The 19,794-nt window shown below is 41.9% G+C and overlaps 2 protein-coding genes across 3 annotated transcripts in view; both read right to left on the bottom strand.

Annotated features, from left to right (window-relative positions):
- Nucleotides 1-19,794, bottom strand: part of LOC148879047 (Tetratricopeptide repeat (TPR)-like superfamily protein) — a 52,941-nt gene that overhangs the window by 6,241 nt on the left and 26,906 nt on the right. The gene's annotated exons all lie outside the window — the stretch shown is intronic.
- LOC148879048 (uncharacterized) lies at nucleotides 2,924-3,319 on the bottom strand. The gene has a single exon (XM_088973938.1). The coding sequence runs from the start codon at nucleotides 3,317-3,319 to the stop codon at nucleotides 2,924-2,926; it is 396 nt and encodes a 131-aa protein (XP_088830064.1).

The raw sequence follows: 19,794 nt of genomic DNA, 5'->3' as shown, positions 1-19,794 counted from the left end.
GGATCAATTGGAGTTTCAACTGGTTTACAATCCAATTTCCCTACTTCGTGAAGCAGATCAATGACATATTTCCTTTGAGAAATATAAATGCCCCTCTTTGACCTTGCGACCTCAATCCCTAGGAAATACCGAAGATTTCCAAGATCTTTAATTTCAAATTCAGTAGCAAGAAAAGACTTTAGTTCAACAATTCCAGAGATATCATCCCCTGTAATAACAATGTCATTAACATATACTATCAACATAGTCACTTTTCCATTCGCTCTCCTGATAAACAAGGTATGGTCAGCTTGAGATTGAGAAAAGACAAATTTTAAGATAGCTTTTCTGAATCTGTCAAACCAAGCTCTAGGGGACAGTTTAAGGCCATAAAGGGATTTCTTCAAATGAAAAACCTTTCATTCACTTCCAGGGATGTTCACTCCAGGAGGAAGTTCCATGTAGACTTCTTCCTGAAGGTCGCCATTAAGGAATGCATTCTTAACATCCATTTGATACAAGGGCCAAGAATAATGGGCAGCAAAAGATATGATAACTCGAGTCGAGCTTTATACCTTTCAACTGAGTCATCAGCTTTATGCTTCACTATGTAAACCCACTTACAACCAACAAGAACTTTGCCCACTGGAAGAGAAACAATTTCCCATGTCTGATTTTTCTCAAGTGCCTCCATTTCCTAGTTCATAGCATCCTTCCAATGAGGGAATTACACTACCTCAGTAACATTGTGAGGGATAAAAAACAGAAGAAATGGAAGAGATATAGGCATAACAAGAGGGAGATAAGGTATTATAAGAGACATAATAGGTTCACCGCAAGTATCAGAAACAAGAAGAGGTTCAGAATCCAGATTACTTGAGTCCGAGAAGTCAGAGTGTAATGGACATTCAATCTCTGGAATCATCCTCTTTTTTCTTCTAACGAACCACTGGTGCCAAGACCAAGGAAGAGGAGGAGGCAAAGGAAGAGTATTACTACCACCACAAGGAGGAAGAGGAGAAGGAGAAAGATCGACTATACCAGTTACAACTGGAGCAGGAATCGTCATACAAAAAGGAATCCGATCTTCACTAGCATTCTCCCCTTGAAGAGAAGGACGAGAAGAGGAAAAGAAGGGAGTAGACTCAAAGAGTGTAACATCTTTGGACACATACCTTTTTCCAGAGTGAGGGTCATAACAACAGTACCCTTTTTGGACTGAAGAATATCCCAAGAAGACACACTTAATAGACTTTGGATCAAATTTCAACCTGTAAGGACTCATGTCATGGACGAGATAAACGCACCCAAAGACCTTAAGAGGAAGATGGAAGGTATCCTCATCGGGAAAAAGGAGTTGATGAGGAGACTAGAGATGAAGGGTCCGTAAAGGAACTCTGTTAAATAAGATATATAGTTGCTTGTACAACATCCCCCCAAAACCGAGTTAGGACATGCATCTGGAATAACAATCCCCTTGCAACTTCAGCCACATGTCTGTTTTTCCTCTCTGATACCCCATTTTGTTGGGGGTACAAGGACATGAACTTTGGCGAATTGCTCCTCTCTCTTCAAGGAAAGTTTGTAAGTGCTTCTCAAAGTATTCCTTGGCATTGTCAGATCTAATAATCTTAATCTTCTTTTCAAATTTTGTCTCCACCATATTGAAAAAACCTTTTATAATTGAAGGAGCTTCATCTCGGCTCTTCATCAAATACAGCCAGGTATATTGCGAGTAGTCATCAACAAAGAGAATAAAATATTTATAACCACCCATACATGGAATAGAATAAGGTCCCCAAACATCAGTATGTATTAAATGGAAAGCAACATTACTTCTCTTTTTACTTACAAAATATGTGGTTCTACATTGCTTTGATAGTTGACAGACTTTACATTGTAGATCAAAACTAGACAAGGACTCAAACAGACTAGGAAACAAAAACTTCAATAAACCAAAAGACATGCCCAAGACAGTGATGCCATAATTTCAATTGACTTAGTTTTTCATCATGACAGGACTCAGACTGACACATTAACCCAAACTTTGAAGACTAATCAAGAAGATAAGATATTTCTATGTAGCTGTGGGACATGGAGAACTGATTTCAGAGAAAGGTTGTTGGTAAGTTTAACTTCACCCAGACCCGAGATTGGGATCTGAGATCCATCGACAACAGTAATCTTACCTTTCCCTGAAAAAAATTTATACGTGGTAAAGTAGGAAGGCATACTAGTCATATGATCACTGGCTCCTGTGTCAATTATCTAAGAGCCAGAGGATGAAGCATGACACGCAAGTGCAGTACCTAATTTTGCAAAAGCACTGGAAGGTGTATGTGAACCAATAGATGTAGGCAACCCACTCTTTTCAAGATGGAGCAAGATGCCTCTCAATTTTTCCATTACATCAGAAGTGTCATGAGTAGATGCCTGAGCAGAAGAACTTCCCTCAAGCATGTGAGTCTGAGAATCATGACTAGTTGTACCAACATGAGCATTTACCTTCTTTCCGGTTTTAAACTTCTCAGGCTTTAGGTTGGGCTTTAGTTTCCAACACCTATCCTTGGTGTGCCTTGGCTTCTTGCAAAATCCACAAACTACATCTTTAGGTTTACCAGATCTGTTTGGATTTTGTAGACACAAGAGCCGTGTGCTCACTGATAGGAACTTGCATCATGGCAATCCTCCTACTCTCTTCATTCTGTACCAAAGAATATGCCGTGGAGAGTGACAAAATATCAGCACTAAGGATGTGTTGCCTGGTGAAACCATAATCAGCATTTAGTCCAGCAAGAAAATTAAAGACTCGATTTTTCTCAATGCACTTCCTGTATTGTTCAACATCAATAGGATCCTTCCACTCCATAGCTTCTAAATGGTCCATTTCTTCCCAAACTGATTGTAAGGAAGAGAAATACATGGCCACCGATTTCTCCCCCTGTCATATATTACATGCTTCTCTCAGCAACTGATAGATTCTAGCTGTGTTCTTCGCTTGAGAATAAGTTGAAGTTAACCTATCCCAAATGTCCTTAGCTGTTGGAAGGAACAAATAGTTGCGGGCAACATGAGGATGAATAGAGCATACTAACCATGACATAACCAGCCAATTATCCTGCACCCATTTGGAATAATTTGGACCTTTAGGCTTCGACTTAGCTTCCTTGCCGGTAATAAACCCGAACTTGCCTCTTCCTCCAATTGTGAGCTTCACTGATTGAGACCATTCAAGAAAATTTGTTCCATCAAGTTTTACAGTAGTAATTTGCCCTCCAGCACCGTCATTACTTCCCGGGAGGACATAGGTAGGTACATACACATCCTTGTGTGAATCCATTGATCACCACCCCTCTAAAAACACTTTTCTCACCAACACCACAATCTTCCAACACTAGTTGAACACCCAAACACCTTTCCTTGAAGGTTAAACATGGGCTACAACAATAAACAGAAAAAAAGAAGGTGCTAGCGGCAAAATAGGGGAAGAAAAAAATTCCCAAAAATAACTTTAGGGCTCTAAAAAAACTGAGACTGCTTCCTGTAATCTCAAAAAATCACCACGCTTCAAATGCAAGTAGGTTTAGTAGCAACCAGCCCACCATACGAGCATGTAAACGCTAAACTCCAAATCTGTAATTTTCGCCAATTTCATCTAAAAAATCCAAGAAAAATGTAAAATAGCTTCAAATCTCCAGGAAATGTATATCAAAATTCCTCTAAAAATGAGGCGCATCAAGAGGTGTCAAAACCGCAAATAAACGCCGCCGACTGTACGAACTGCTGACGTCAGCAGGTTCGTTTGTTAGTCGCAACCAGCGGTAGATGCTCTCCTTGATCTTCCAATGCTCTGATACCAAGTTAAAGTACTTGAGATTCGAGAAGAAGAAGAGGAGGAGAAGAAGAAGAAGAAGAAAAGAGGAAGAAGAGTAGTTTGTCGAAGAAATCAGGTATGTTACTATTCACTCCCGAAGAGCTTTCTTACATTTTTAAGAAAATTACAAATGGGCCTTTGAAAAGGCACCCAGATACAAAAAAAGGATGAAAGGACATAAATTCCCTTACATTCTCAACAAAAATAATAAAAAAAAGAATACAGTACAAGGAAAATATCATATTAACTAAGAAGCAATAGAACTTGCTAATTTGCCGATTTACTTTCTATCTGTCTTTGAGATTCCTACCAGGGAAGCTAAGAAGATAGAGAAGATGATGAGGGATTTCTTGTGGGGAGAAGAAGGATCATTTGATTAGGTGGAAGGTAGTTAGTCAAAGTAAGGAAGGAGGACTAGGTTTAGGGAATCTTGCTCATAAGAATGAAGCTCTTCTAGGGAAATAGTTGTAGAGATGGCCCTTAGAGAGGGAGAGGTTGCAGCATGCGGTGGTGGCAAGTATCCGTGGCTGTTCCGTAAATGGTTGGGATGGGTATTTAGATGGGAAACTCTTGCAACACCTTGGAAGGAAATTCATGGCATCCTCCCCTAGTTCCTCCACTTTGTAAGGTATGATGCTTGCTCTAGGACTCATGTTCTTTTTTGGGAAGACACGTGGGTGGAAAATTTGCCTCTCAAGGACATGTTCCCCTTTCTCTCTCTTCTTTATTTCCCTTTATAAAAAGAGCCCGTATCTACCTTTCTTTTGTCCTTGTATATGTTAGACAGTGTATGCCCTTAGCTCCAATCAGATTGATGTACATTATGACATTTATTATAAATTGTTAAGATGTGCCGAATAGGGGTAGTTTAGTCTTCTTCTGTTTATTAAGTAACTTGCTTATGTGGCAGTGTTATTAGAGTTACTCTGCCCCACACTTAAGTAAGGGCATTTCTGTCTTTGTAAACATTATTAGAATCTAATATAGATTAAGGGGGTCGACTGAATGGGTTAACCATCAGATTTTCGACAGACCCTTCTTCTCTTCTTCTTCTTCTTCTTCTTCTCCACTTCCTGTTCGGACTACTGTAGCAGTAGTCGAAACATGGTATCAGAGCCATGCTCCTGACCTACGTCAGTTGGTAAAGCACCTTAGCATTGTTCGTGACTCTTCACCTTCATTTCTGGTCAGTCAATGGAGAGAACCGGTTCGCCCTAGGTCAGAAACATTACAGCTTGTCTCTCTGCTGCACATAACCTTCTTCAACAAGGAAAGTGACTTCAGCAGTGAATGGTTGATTGATATTCTCAAAGGAATGTCGGTTCTCTCTTCTTCTAGTGTTACTTATATTTCTGGGTAGAAACCCTACAAGAAGCTGTTAGTATTGATTAGAACCTAGAGAACTAAGTTCATTGTTGCCCTAGGAAGGGTTGTGTGTGCAGTAGCCGAATGGTGAAGGGCTGTTGTAAGTTGTGTGTGCAGTAGCCGAATGGTGAGAACTAGGTTCATTGTTAAGATGGGCCGAATGGTGTAGGGCTGCTGTAAGCTGTTGAATGGTGTAGGGCTGTTGTAAGTTGTTAAGTGGTGTTAGGGCTGTTGTAAGTGGCCGAGTGGTGTAAGGTGGAATGCAGTGACCTTGCCGAACTCCTTGTGGTTGTGTAATGCCCTCTTAAGTGTGTTAAACAAGTCTGAACTGGGTGCAGCAGATTTGACTGTGTTGTGGTGCTTGTGATGCACAATTTGTTTTGAGATTTGACTGTCTTGTGGTGCTTGTGATGCACAATTTGTTTTGAGTGGTTGTAGGAGGGCCTACTTGTGATTAGTGAATGGCAAACTGATGCTTATGTGTGACGTAAGTGTGTGAAATCAGCAGTAGTGTGAATAAGAACAAGTGTGTGCTTCCACTGTTGTGTTTAGAGGCTGCAATAGGTGTTGAAATATCAAACTGTGAACAACATCAATCAGCTTGTAGTTGAGAAGTAAAGTTAGAGGCAACTGTGAAAGAGTACAATGGCAGCAATAGGAGATGGCTACAATGATCAGAAACCTAGTGTAGTAATTTCCTCCGACTACCTAGGGGTACAAATGACCTCAATTAAGCTAAATGGGGAGAACTATGTTCCATGGGCTAAATCAGTGGAAGTTTTTCTCAAGGCAAAGAAAAAAGTAAAGCATGTAAGAGATGAGAAGCCACCAATTGACTCTCTAGGGTTTGATGATTGGGAACAAGAAGATGCTCAAATCATGACTTGGCTGTGGAATAGTATGGAACCCAAAATCAGCGCCAACTTCATGTTCCTTGATACGGCTAAGGATATATGGGAGCATGCTAAGAAGCTATATTCTGGACAAGATAACACAACAAGAGTATATCAGTTGTATCAGGAGTAATTTGATTTACAACAAGGAACCAAAACGCTAGAAGAGTACGATGCCTGCATGAAGAATATAAGGAATGAACTCAATGTCTATCATCCCCTTACTCCAGATATTCAAGTTCAGCAACAGCAAAGGGAGCAGCTAGATGTTACAAGATTTTTAGTGGGGCTGAAGTCGGAATATGAACCAGTTAGAGCTCAAATATTGGGGGGCTCTACTCTTTCTACACTTGAGGAAGTATTCTCAACACTTCGTAGAATTTCTTTGGGACAGACAGATAACCCCACACAGTCTGATAGATCAACACTTGTGACGGCTAGAGGTGGTGGACATAGTACAAGAGGGGAGGTCATGCTCCCAAAGGGGGCCGTAGCAATTCCATGATTGGTCGGGGTGGCCGTGACTCAGGGGGAGGCCGTGGCAGAGGAAAAAATAACTCTACAAGGAAGTGTACTCATTGTGGTAGGGAAGGACACACAGCATCCCTCTAAATGGGCTAATCATGCTGTAGCAGGTGAGGTTATTAGTGATAGTAAACTGGCAGACCGAACACCTCCCACATCTACATCTACTTCTGGGAGGGAGATGGTGAGTGTTCCGCTTGATGAGTATGAACGGTTCCTTCAAACTACTTCACAGCATACCACTGCCACATATGCCCAATCAGGTATTGCTTGCATGTCATCTAAAACTCCTTCCTGGATTATTGACTCTGAAGCCTCAGATCATATGACCGGGACTCCAGGTGTGTTCTCTTCTCTTTCTGAAACCTCCACATCACAAACTATTACACTTGCCAATGGGTCCTCACTCATCTCCCACCTGTGGTGTTGGTAAAGTTGACATGGCTTCTGTCCCCTTATCATCTGTTTTATATGTACCTAAGTTTCCATTCAATCTTATGTCTATTAGTAAAATAACCAAAGATCTTAACTGTTTTGTTACCTTCTTTCCTTCCACTTGTGTTTTTCGGGATCTCAAGACGAGGAAGAAGATTGGTGGAGGGCATGAAGCTGGTGGATTGTATTACCTTGACGGTGGTGGATCTTTAATTGCACCTCAGACTTCTCTTACTCCTCTACAATGGCATTGCCGACTGGGACATCCATCTTTCAAAGTTCTCAAGATGTTGGTTCTATCATTGAGTCAGTTGTCAGTTTTACAATGTGAGTCATGCCAGTTTGGTAAACACCGTCGTGTGCCCTTCAGTCCAAGAGTTGAGAGTCGTATGTTGAGTCATTTTTCTTTGGTTCATTTAGATGTTTGGGGTCCAATCAAAATAGAATCTTATAATGGGTACAAGTATTTTGTCTCCTTTGTTGATGATTGTTCAAAAATGACATGGATTTACTTAATGAAAGAAATAAGTGAATTATTTTCCATTTTTCAAAAATTCTATGTTGAAATACACACACAATTTGGTGTTCCAATCAAGGTTCTCCGTTCAGATAATGGTCGTGAATACTTTTACTTCATTTCAACAATATTTAGAACAGCATGGCATTATTCACCAGACCTCGTGTACTTTCACCCCTCAACAAAATGGGGTGGCTGAACAGAAGAATCGTCATCTTGAAATTGCTCGGTCTATGCTTCACCACATGAATGTTCCTAAACGGTTTTAGTGTGATGCTGTACTCACTACATGTTTTCTCATTAATCGGATGCCCTCCTTTATTCTTCATGGTCGGTCCCCCTTCTCCATCTTGTTTCCCACTTTATCTCTGTTTCCATTAACTCCTCGCATCTTTGGTTGTGTGTGCTTTGTTCATAATCTGAGTCGTGGAATAATCTGTTAGACAGTTTTCTATGCCCTTAGCTTCAATCCAATTTGATGTACTTTTGACATTTAGTGTAAATAAATAAAATGCATGTTTGATTCATGTTGTTTGGTATATTTCTATGTAAGACCCTAAAACTGGACACTTATAGAGACTTGTGTTAGTTTTAAATGTTCACAACCATTGGATAAGTCTGGGGGGATTTATCCTGCCAAGGCTGATACTGGTGTGCCACCAAGTGTTGGGATGGCTTGTCTCGGCCACCAGGGTAAGACCCAAGGCACATGCAGTATGGGATTACTTGAATCCTTGAACCGGACCAGATTTCCAGTATTGCCCTAGACCTTGGAGATAGATGGACAAAACTGGAAAGTTACACCTGACCCCTAGACTCGATTATGACACTTCACTAGGTGTCGAATCGGGCTATCTTTGATATGTCAATCAGTGAGATCCTGAGCAGGGGTCAAAACCTGGGCATGTTAAGGCAGCCTGAGAATTCATCTGAGTGAGTGATCATAGTGAACACTAATTAAACATTGAACACTTACTGGGCCAAAAGCCCATTACGAGCTGGGCTGATATGACCACCCATCTATGGGGCGAATCTGAGATTAATGTTAGTAAAAGGATTGGGCATTTGACCTTATCCACTCTGGGAGACCAAATTCAAATCAGATTTGAATCTGGTAACCTCCTGATAAGATCAGGAGTAAACTAACTTAATCTGCAAATAGGATTAAGATAATCCCCTATCCAAATATTGATTTGGATTGGGAAAACTCCTAATTAGGAGGTTTTCTTAATCAAGAAGAAAGGAAGAAAAACCTAAGAGAGAAATATCAGATTTCGAACCAAGGTTTTTGAGTAAGGAAGAAAGCTTTCTGCGTACAGAGATTAGATCTCACAAAACTCCAGAGGGAAGAAAAGCTGTTCAACCATCTTCGTCCCAGGAGTTTTCCTCCAGCTGCCGCCATTCCCTGTTGCAAGATTCGATCTTTGCATAAGAAAGAAGTCAAGAAATCAGTTCTTGACATCAGTCTTGCAGAAAAGACTGAAAAGGATTCGGTGTTCAGAGTTTCCAGTGGGTTCTTGCGAAGGATCTAGTGTGTAGGACGCACCCTGCCGGTTCCGTTTCACCCACAGCTATGTCATCTTCAGCAGCAGCGGATCTTGGTGTCTTATTTGGGCATGAACACCAACTTTGAGAGATACTGTTTATCCGGATCAGGTATAATCCTCCCTTTTTCCTTTTGATTCAGATCTGGTTCGATTATGGTTCGAATAGGACCCTTGAATATTGTATTCTAAATTTAGGGAATATGATTCCCAGTTGGGAGAAGGTAGGAAAATTTTTGAAATTCGCCCACCTATTCCGCACCCTTCATGGCGTCCATTAGATGGATCCTACCATTTTTTCACTCAAGATGTTGGTTCTATCATTGAGTCAGTTGTCAGTTTTACAATGAGTCATGTCAGTTTGGTAAACACCGTCGTGTGCCCTTCAATCCAAGAGTTGAGAGTTGTATGTTGAGTCCTTTTTCTTTGGTTCATTCAGATGTTTGGGGTCCAATCAAAATAGAGTCTTATAATGGGTACAAGTATTTTGACTCCTTTATTGATGATTGTTCAAGAATGACATGGATTTACTTAATGAAAGAAAGAAGTGAATTATTTTCCATTTTTCAAAAATTTCATGCTGAAATACGCACACAATTTGGTGTTCCAATCAAAGTTCTCCGTTCAAATAATGGCCGTGAATACTTTCTTACTTCATTTCAACAATATTTAGAACAGCATGGCATTATTCATCAGACCTCGTGTGCTTTCACCCCTCAACAAAATGGGGTGGCTGAACGGAAGAATCGTCATCTTCTTGAAATTACTCGGTCTATGCTTCACCACATGAATGTTCCTAAACGGTTTTGGAGTGATGTTGTACTCCCTGCATGTTTTCTCATTAATCGGATGCCCTCCTTTATTCTTCCTGGTCAGTCCCCCTTCTCCATCTTGTTTCCCACTTTATCTCTGTTTCCATTAACTCCTCGTGTCTTTGGTTGTGTGTGCCTTATTCATAATCTGAGTCCTGGAATAGACAAGCTAGATGCATGCTCAATTAAATGTGTCTTCCTTGGCTACTCTCGGACTCAAAAAGGGTACGAGTGTTATAATCCCATTGCCCGAAAGTGCTATGTCTACCCTGATGTCACCTTTTTTGAGTCTGTCCCCTTCTTCTCCAGTCATGAAGCACCCTTGTCCTCACCCTTACCTCCTATTCCTCTTCCTGCCAGTGATTCAGTTCTAGAGGTTGTTGTTGGAGTAGACTCATCATCTCATCCAGTGCAGGTCACCACTGAACGACCACCGATCCGACAAGTGTATACACGTCGAATGGCACCGGCCCCTCCTCCTGCTTCTACCTCATCTGCGGATCCTCTCATGGCTCCTATTGCTGAACCTTTAGACCTTGACCCACCCATTGCCTTACGGAAAGGTAAACGCAGTTCTACACTCCATCCCATTTCCAACTTTGTTTCATTATCTCGTCTTTCTACCTCACATCGCTAGTTTGTTTCACTTTTGTCTTCTATTTCCATACCTAACAATGTTCAAGAAGCTCTTAGTTCACCTGGATGGCGGCGGGCAATGGAGGAGGAACTTTCTGCTCTTCAACATACTCAAACGTGGGAACTTACTACTCTCCCACCTGGTAAGCATGTTGTGGGCTGTAAATGGGTGTATATTGTGAAATACTTGCCAGATGGTAGTGTGGAGCGTCTGAAGGCCAGACTTGTTGCTAAAGGTTACTCAGTTGCATGGTGTGGACTACATGGAGACATTCTCTCCGGTGGCTAAAATTGGTTTCATTCGTATCCTAATTTCCTTGGCAGTTATGTACGATTGGCCTCTCCTTCAACTTGACATAAAGAATGCCTTCCTCCATGGTGATCTAGTGAAGGAGGTATATATGGAGCAACCACCTGGGTTTGTTGCTCAGGGGGAGGGTGGTAAGGTGTGCAAGCTGAAGAAAGCAATTTATGAGTTGAAGCAATCTCCTTGTGCTTGGTTTGGGAAGTTTAGCGAAGTGGTGAAGTATTTTGGAATGAAGCAATGCCAGGTTGATCACTCAGTGTTCAGCTATGACTCAGAAGCTGGGAAGATTTTATTAGTGGTCTATGTGGATGATATTGTCATCACTGGTAGTGATAAATTGGGGATTGGCAAACTAAAGGTATTTCTACAAAATCATTTTCAAACAAAGGACCTTGGAACATTAAAGTATTTCTTGGGAATAGAGGTTGTCAGGTCAAAACAAAGTGTGAATCTGTGCCAAAGGAAATATGTCCTTGATCTATTAGAAGAAACAGGACTGTTAGGTGTAAAACCAGTTGAGACCCCTATGGAACCAAATGTTAAGTTGAGCAGTGATACAGGAGAAGTATTTGAAGATCCTAGAAGGTATAGACGACTAGTGGGAAAGCTGAACTATCTAACTATCACGAGACCCGCATCTCCTTTGCAGTCAGTGTGGTGAGCCAATTCATGCAGAACCCCCGTATACCTCACTGGGATGCAGTCCTTAGAATTGTGAGGTATCTGAAAGGAGCTCCAGGTCATGGGCTATTGTATAAACTAGGAGGAAAACTTGAAGTAGTTGGGTATACAGATGCAGACTGGGCAGGCTCAGTGAGTGACGGAAGATCTACTACAGGCTATTGCACATTTCTGGGAGAAAATCTTGTGACATGGAAGAGTAAAAAGCAGACGGTTGTGGCCAGAAGCAGTGCTGAAGCCGAATATAGGGCCATGGCTCACACTACCTGTGAATTAGTGTGGCTGAGGAATCTCCTACAAGAAACTGGGTTTCACATGGATAAACCTATGAGATTGTATTGTGACAACCAAGCTGCACTCCATATCTCATCTAATCCTGTCTTTCATGAGAGGACAAAGCACATAGAGGTTGATTGCCACTTTGTGAGAGAGAAGGTTCTTGCTAGAGAGATAAATATAGAACATGTGGGCTCCAATGACCAGTGGGCAGATTTGTTTACAAAAGCTCTAAGCTCAGGGAAAGTGAACTATCTATGTAACAAGCTGGGATTATATGACATATATTCTCCAGCTTGAGGGGGAGTGTTAAGATGTGCCGAATAGGGATAATTTAGTCTTCTTCTGTTTATTAACTTGCTTATGTGGCAGTGTTATTAGAGTTACTCTGCCCCACACTTAAGTAAGGGCATTTCTGTCTTTGTAAACATTATTAGAATCTAATATAGATTAAGGGGGTCGACTGAATGGGGTAACCATCAAATTTTCGACAGACCCTTCTGGACACTTATTAGACTGGATACTTATGAGACTCGTGTTAGTTTAGAATGTTCATAGCCATTGGATAAGTCTAGGGAGATTTGTCCTACTAAGGCTGACACTGATGTGCAGCCAAGTGTTGGGGTTCTATCTCAGCTACCAGGGTGAGACCCGAGGTACATGCACTGTAGGTTTACTTGAAACCCTAAACCGGACCAGATTTCCAGTATTGCCCTAGACCTTGGAGATTAGTGGGAAAAACTGGAAAGTTACACCTGAACCCTAGACTCGATTATGATACTGCACTAGGTGTCGGATTGAGCTGTCTTTGATATGCCAAGCAGTGAGATCCTTAGCGGGGGTCAAAACCTAGGTATGTTGGGACAGTCCGAAAATTCATTTGAGTGGGTAATCATAGTGACAGAATCAGTCCATTTGTCGGACAAAGGTAATGATCGGGGATGCACTCTCTTTAATGGAAACCAAGACTATCGGCAGCCGATTTCAATCGTTGAAATTTGTTTTGCAAAATATATTTATATGTGGATATATACATATATATGTATTATGGTTTCAAAATGTTTGCAAAAGGTTTTAATTCCCGGGATCCATGTGAGTAGAGAGTGCAGCACTGTTCCTTGCAGCCGAGGGAGAGGTCATCTCTTGTCGGGCAGTGTTTGATCATTATGGGCTGAGAGGTTAAGTGTAAGACCATTGAGGGTAATACCTGATGGGCTAATCTTGCATCTGCCCACAGTCCCTGGGTTTTTATAGGTGGCTTGGCCCAGGGAACACTTAGTGTAAGTGTTGGGCCCATTAGGAGTCCATGTGATGGGCTTCAAGGGGTTCACTGTCTTTTCAGTGAATTTGGCCAGGCCTTGTAACAGAGGCTAGGCTGAACCCATGTGGCTGATGTGTAGATCAATGTTTGGGTCCCACGCCATACAAAGAAGCCCAACTGGGCAACAGTTTGGAAGCAGTTTGAGCACTTAGACTTATTGGGCCTAAAGCCCATTTCGAACTGGCCTAATTTGATTAGTTAAATAAGGGGGGTGGATCTGGGATTAAATCGGCAGATAGGATAGGGTCTTACCCTATCCACTCAGAGAGTCCAGATCTGAATTCAGATCTGGAAACCTCCTAATGAGAATAGGAGAGAGCTGATCTAATCTACAGATAAGATAAGGGCTTATCCTTATCTCTTAAAGAGAACTCCTTATCCAAATATAGATTTGGATTAGGAAACTCCTAATGAGATTAGGAGCTCTCTTTAAGCCTATAAAAGGAGGAGGGGGCGAACCATTCAATTCGTCCTTACATCCCAAATTCCAGAGATCAGATCTTAGTTTACACAGAGAGAAGACAGTACTAGTGTGATTGTGCCATCTTCTCCCTGCATTCTCTCCAGTTTCCGCAACACTGCCAGTTCGATCTCCATTGTAGGAGCGATCAAGAGGTGTCTTGATATCAGTCTTGGGGGAAAGGCTGATCAGAAATCGTGCTCACTGCCTCCATCGAGTTCTTGCTGAAGAATTCAGTTCGTTGGACAAACCCTGTTGATTCTGCTCCACCATTCACTGTGTCATCTTTAGTGGGAGCGGTCTTTGGAGTTTTCCTTTGGGCGTGAACACCTTCATTGGGAGATACTGCATCTTTGTATCAGGTATATCCCTCTCCTACTGTTTTGGTTCAAATCTGGTTCGGTTCTTGGTTCAAGATTGATCCTTGAAAAGCAGTTTTCTAAAACAGGGAATGCGATTCCCAGATGGGGAGAGAGAAAATTTTTGAAATTTTGCCCTACCTTCCTACAGGGTTCGGCCATCTATATGATGGATCTCTCATCCCTTCAATGGTATCAGAGCCATGGTTCAAATCTTGAACCTAATTAAATCAGATCTGAACCTGCGCAAATGGGTAGAAAGCGTTCTACCCGATTTGCGCAAATTAGGGTTTTTCTTGGAAATCGGTTCCCGGTTAAAGGGCGAATGATCTGAAATTAATTTATATAAATCAGGAATTTATTTAGAATTGTTCTTTATTCTTTTCTTGATTTATGGGCTATTTGTACAACTGGAGATCGAAATCTTGATTGGCGCAGTGAACCTACGATTTGCAGTTTTTCTTTTTACATTCAGGTCTGTAAATAATTTTTTTTATTTTCTAGACTAAATGTATAGGATTCGATCAGGTGTAATATTAATAGAAAAACAAGGGTTTTCTATTTATTTATTTTCTTGATCAAAGATGGTGGCGTGGAAGGAGATTTCGCAGATATCAAAATCGCTATCTGCGATTTGCAGTTTGTAAAACTGCAAACTGTAATCTGACCTTTGTTTTACAGGACGGAGGTGTGCGAACAGCCCTGTGACTAATTCTTGCTTGTTCTTTAATCAGGAATTTAATTTCAGATCGTTTTCTTGAATTAAATCTTTAATTAAAAATCAAACCCTAGACCCATTCGAACCACATTGGTCCAAACTGGTTGGACCGAATCTGTGGTTCGATGGAGGCTGATGTCAGCCCTATTTTTCAACTTTTGGGTCAAGGGATTGATGGTTAATTAAGAGACTTAACTCGGCCCACACCTGTAAGGCCCAGTTTTAAGGTGTTAAAACTGCAAAAGCCAACTAATTGCAGGAAAGCTATATGGGCCGAACTGCCTAACCCTATTCGGCCCATATACCTAGATAATATTAATCGGTAATATTATGAATTAAAATGGGCTTTACAAATATTAATTGATCGGATCAATTCTATCATTGCATGTGATGTATGGATGTGTGATGTGCTATGTACATGGGCCATAAGTACTTGGCCCATGCAGATACGACAGTGGCTCTTACGCACATCATTGCCATGGTGTCCCTAAAGATCATTGGATGATCTCCCTCAGTGGTGGGCCCCACACCCCTAAAAAGGATACGTGCGGAACCCTAGCCGTTTAAGGCCCACCAAAAATCTGGCTTTATGAAAGTCTGTGGGAGCCACTTTGGTTTGATCTAAATTAAACTAGGGCGTAACTTTGTTCCCTCCAGCAATATGAGTGCATGTGATAGGGAGACTCATATGATGAACTTTCTAAAGGCCTTCCATCATTAGCATGAAGATGGGTCCTTCAGTAATGAGGAAACGCACCAAAAAATGGGCTATAAATTTGCTACTGGATCTGTTGGAATGTTTCATAAGATGATAGGGACATCATAGACCGATGTGGGAGGGGCTTCACCAGAAAATGGGAACTCTCTCACAGTACCTTGGCGTTCACGAATATGATGGGTGAGCACTCACTGGGTGAGCACTCACGAATAAGACAGTGAGCACTCACTGTCTTTGTTACAAGGCCTGGCCAAATTCACTGTAGGAGACAGTGAACCCCCGAGTCCATCACTATGGGCTCTTAATGCGCCCAACAATTACACTAAATGGTTCTTGGATCCAGCCACCTTATGAAAACCCAAGAATTGTGGGCAGATGCAAGATTAGCCCGTCAGGTATTACCCTCAATGATATTACACTTAACCTCTCAGCCTATAATGATCAAACACTGCCCGACAAAAAAGGACCTCTCCCTCGGCTACAAGATATAGTGTTGCACTACTCTACTCACATGGATCCCGGGAATTAAAACCTTTTGCAAACATTTTGAAACCATATATATATATATATATATATATCAACTTCCAGCAGTTTAGAATTCCATCAGAGAGAATGCATTCCCCGATTATTCACTTTGTCCGATAAATGGGCTGATCATGTCATTATGATCACCCACTCAAGTGAATTCTCGAACTGTCCCAACATACCCAGGTTTTGACCACCTCTAAGGATCTCACTGATTGGCATATCAAAAACAACCCAATCCGACACCTAATGCAGTACCATAATCGAGTCTAGGAGTCAAGTGTAACATTCCAGTTTTGCCCTGATTGGCATATCAAAAACAACCCAATCCAACACCTAATGCAGTACCATAATCGAGTCTAGGAGTCAAGTGTAACATTCCAGTTTTGCCCATCTATCTCCAAGGTCCAGGGCTATACTGGAATTTGGTCCGGTTCAGGGTTTCAAGAAAACCCACACTGCATGTACCTCAAGTCTCACCCTGGCAGCTGAGGCAAGCCACCCCAACCAACTTGGCGGCATATCAGTGTCAGCCTTGGCGGGATAAATCTCCTCAGATCTATCCAACGGCTGTGAAAATTCTACACAAACACGAGTTTCATAAGTGTCCAGTTTAAGGGTATTACACAGAAACACACCACAATGACATGAATCAATTATGTACTTTATTCATTTACAATAAATGTCAAAAGATACATCAATCTGATTGGAGCTAAGGGCATAATTGTCTAACAGCTCCCACTTGCACTTAGGTCCAATCAAGTATAAGTCGGAGTCTCATACTTTTCACGTGTTTCTCAAACACTTTCTATGTAATTGGCTTAGTCAATGGGTCTGCCACATTATCCACTGATGCTACCTTTTAACATCAATCTTCCGTAGATCCAATGTTGTCACACAACAATGGAATGGGTGATGTGCTGAATTCCAAATTCTAGATTGAACAACTTCATCCATTAGGTAGCCTCACTTACGACAATGTGCTCGGCTTGGGTTGTGGACTGTTATTCTTACTACACAGGGCCCCATCGTGAAGATGTAACCAGATGTAGACATTCTACCATCTAGATCTGACTGGCAATCGGTATCAATATACCCGACGGTCTGTGATGAACTACCATTGAATATCAGACAAAACCCCTTTTGTCCTTCGAAGGTATTTCAGTATGTTTTTCACAGCTGTCCAGTTATCCTATCCTGGGTTAGACTGGTATCTACTTACCACACTCACTGCCTGAGCAATGTCAAGACGAGTGCAAAGCATGGCATACATGATGCTTCCTACAGCTAAGGCATAGGGAATCTCCTCCATGCCCTCAATCTCCTCAATAGTCTTGGGAGACATACCCTTGGAGAGAGTGACTCTGTGCCTGAAAGGAACATTTCCTTTCTTGGAGTTCTCCATACTGTATCTATTGACTATTTTGTCAACGTAAATAGATTGGGATAATCCTATTATGCTCTTTGATATATCTCTATAAAGTCGAAGACCCAGTATATAGGAGGCTTCTCCAAGATCTTTCATGGAGAATTGCTGTGATAACCATACTTTCACCATAGTTAACATACCTACATCATTCCCAATGAGTAGAATGTCATCTACATACAGAACCAAGAAGGTAACCTTATCTCCACTGTACTTCCTGTAGACACAGGGTTCATCCGGATTCTGCTCGAAGTCAAACGATTTGACGGCAGAGTCAAAACGGATGTTCCAACTTCTAGAAGCTTGCTTAAGTCCATAAATGGATCTATTAAGTTTACATACCATGTTTTCCTGACCTGCAGCAATGAAGCCTTGCGGCTGCTGCATATAGATATCTTCAGTAAGATCTCCATTCAGGAATGCAGTTTTGACATCCATTTGCCAAATCTCATAATCATGGTATGCTGCTACAGCTAGCAGGATCCTAATGGATTTAAGCATGGCCACAGGCGAAAAGGTTTCCTCATAATCGATGCCCTCTTTCTGAGTGTACCCTTTCGCCACCAGACAAGCCTTGAAGGTCTCAACCTTACCATCGGGGCCCTTCTTCCTCTTGTAAATCCATTTGCAACCGATTGCTTTTACCCCGGAGGGCGGATTTACTAGAGTCCAGACTCCATTGGTCTCCATTGAGTCCATCTCTGCTCTCATGGCCTCCACCCACTTCTGGGAATCTATGTCCAACATAGCTTCCGTGTAAGTCACGGGATCCTCCTCACTAGTCAAGGTTTCCACCAGGCAACTATCCTGGTCATAACCATAACAGACTGGTGGCCTGGATACCCGAGTAGATCTTCTAGGTTGGTCACTACCTAGAACTTGTGGGACATCTCCCACTGCTCCTGAGCTCTCCTCATCAAGAACAACTTCCTGACGATGGGTGTCCAAGATATGTTCGGTTTCCAAGAATTGCGCATTACGACTGCAGAACACTTTCTGCTCACTTGGGTCATAGAATAGGTAACCTACAGAGCCTTTTGGGTAGCCTACAAATAGGCAACGGCTGGTCTTGGATTCCAACTTGTCTGCACTCGTTCTCTTAACGTGTGCTGGACAACCCCAAATCTTCAAGTGTCTAACACTTGGTTTCTTTCCGGTCCAAAGTTCATATGGAGTATTCGGAACCGATTTGGTTGGAACCCGATTCAGCACATAAATTGCAGTCTCTAATGCGTAACCCCAAAAGGATGTGGGTAACTCTGAGTGTATGAGAAGCGACCGAACCATATCCAATAAGGTCCTATTCCTCCTCTCCGAAACACCGTTAAGTTGTGGTGTAGCAGGAGGAGCTAATTGTGATACTATCCCATTGTCCTTTAAGTAGTCCCTGAATTCATCAAAGAGATGTGTATCCGGTTCAGCACGTAAATTGCAGTCTCCAATGTGTATCCCCAAAAGGATGTCGGTAATTCTGAATGGATGAGAAGTGATCAAACCATATCCAATAGGGTCCGATTCCTCTTCTCCGACACACCATTTAATTGTGGTGTAGCGGGAGGGACTAATTGTTTCAGTCGTGTCTCTGGAAAAGTGGGAAATCACATGGGGTGCATGGAGCCAACCGTTTCAGCTACAAAACCCCACCACCTTCTGTGAAGGATCTCATCCACTCATCCCTTTGGCCCCTATCAGACAAGGTTCATAGCCATTATACGTTAAACCTTTCTGTCTAGTAAGTGCTCACCCATCATGTTCGTGAACGCCAAGGTACCGTGAGAAAATCTTCCATTTTAGGATAGGCCCCTCCCACATCGGTTTATGACGTCCCTATCATCTTATAAAGCAATCCAGCCGACTGCATTAGCAGATGAATAGCCCAATTTTATGGTGCATATCCACCCACCACTACAGCCAACCTTCATACTAATGATGGAAGGCCTTTAGAGAATTCGTCATATGAAATTCCCTATCACATGCACTTATATTTACTGGAGGGAACGAAAAGGATAACTCCCTAGATCTGATTTAGATCAAACCAAAGTGGCTCCCACTGACTTTCATAAAACCAAATTCACAGTGGGCCCAAAACGGCTAGGGTTTCGGGGTGATCATCTTGGGGAGAAACTAAAACAAGCCCCACTAGAAGGGAGATCATCCAAAGATCTTAAGGACACCATGGCAATGATGTGCATTCAGCCATGGTGTTCGAAAGAGCCACTATCGAATTAACATGGACCAAGTACTTATGGCCCATGTACGTAGCACATCACATGCATGAAATCCATAATTGATCCAATCAATTAAATAACTGTAAAAACCCATAATTAAAATTTAAAACCTTTTCAGCCCACTTAAAGCCCATAATATTATCTAGGTATATGGGATGAACTGCACAAAGCAGTTCGGCCCATATAGCATTTGTG

The sequence above is a fragment of the Nelumbo lutea genome, chromosome 1 (genome assembly GCF_056320005.1).
Source record: "Nelumbo lutea isolate HS-2025 chromosome 1, American lotus-T2T, whole genome shotgun sequence".
Taxonomy (NCBI): Eukaryota; Viridiplantae; Streptophyta; class Magnoliopsida; order Proteales; family Nelumbonaceae; genus Nelumbo; species Nelumbo lutea.
Note: the sequence above shows the minus strand (reverse complement) of the source record. Positions and strands in the feature narration are given on the sequence as shown.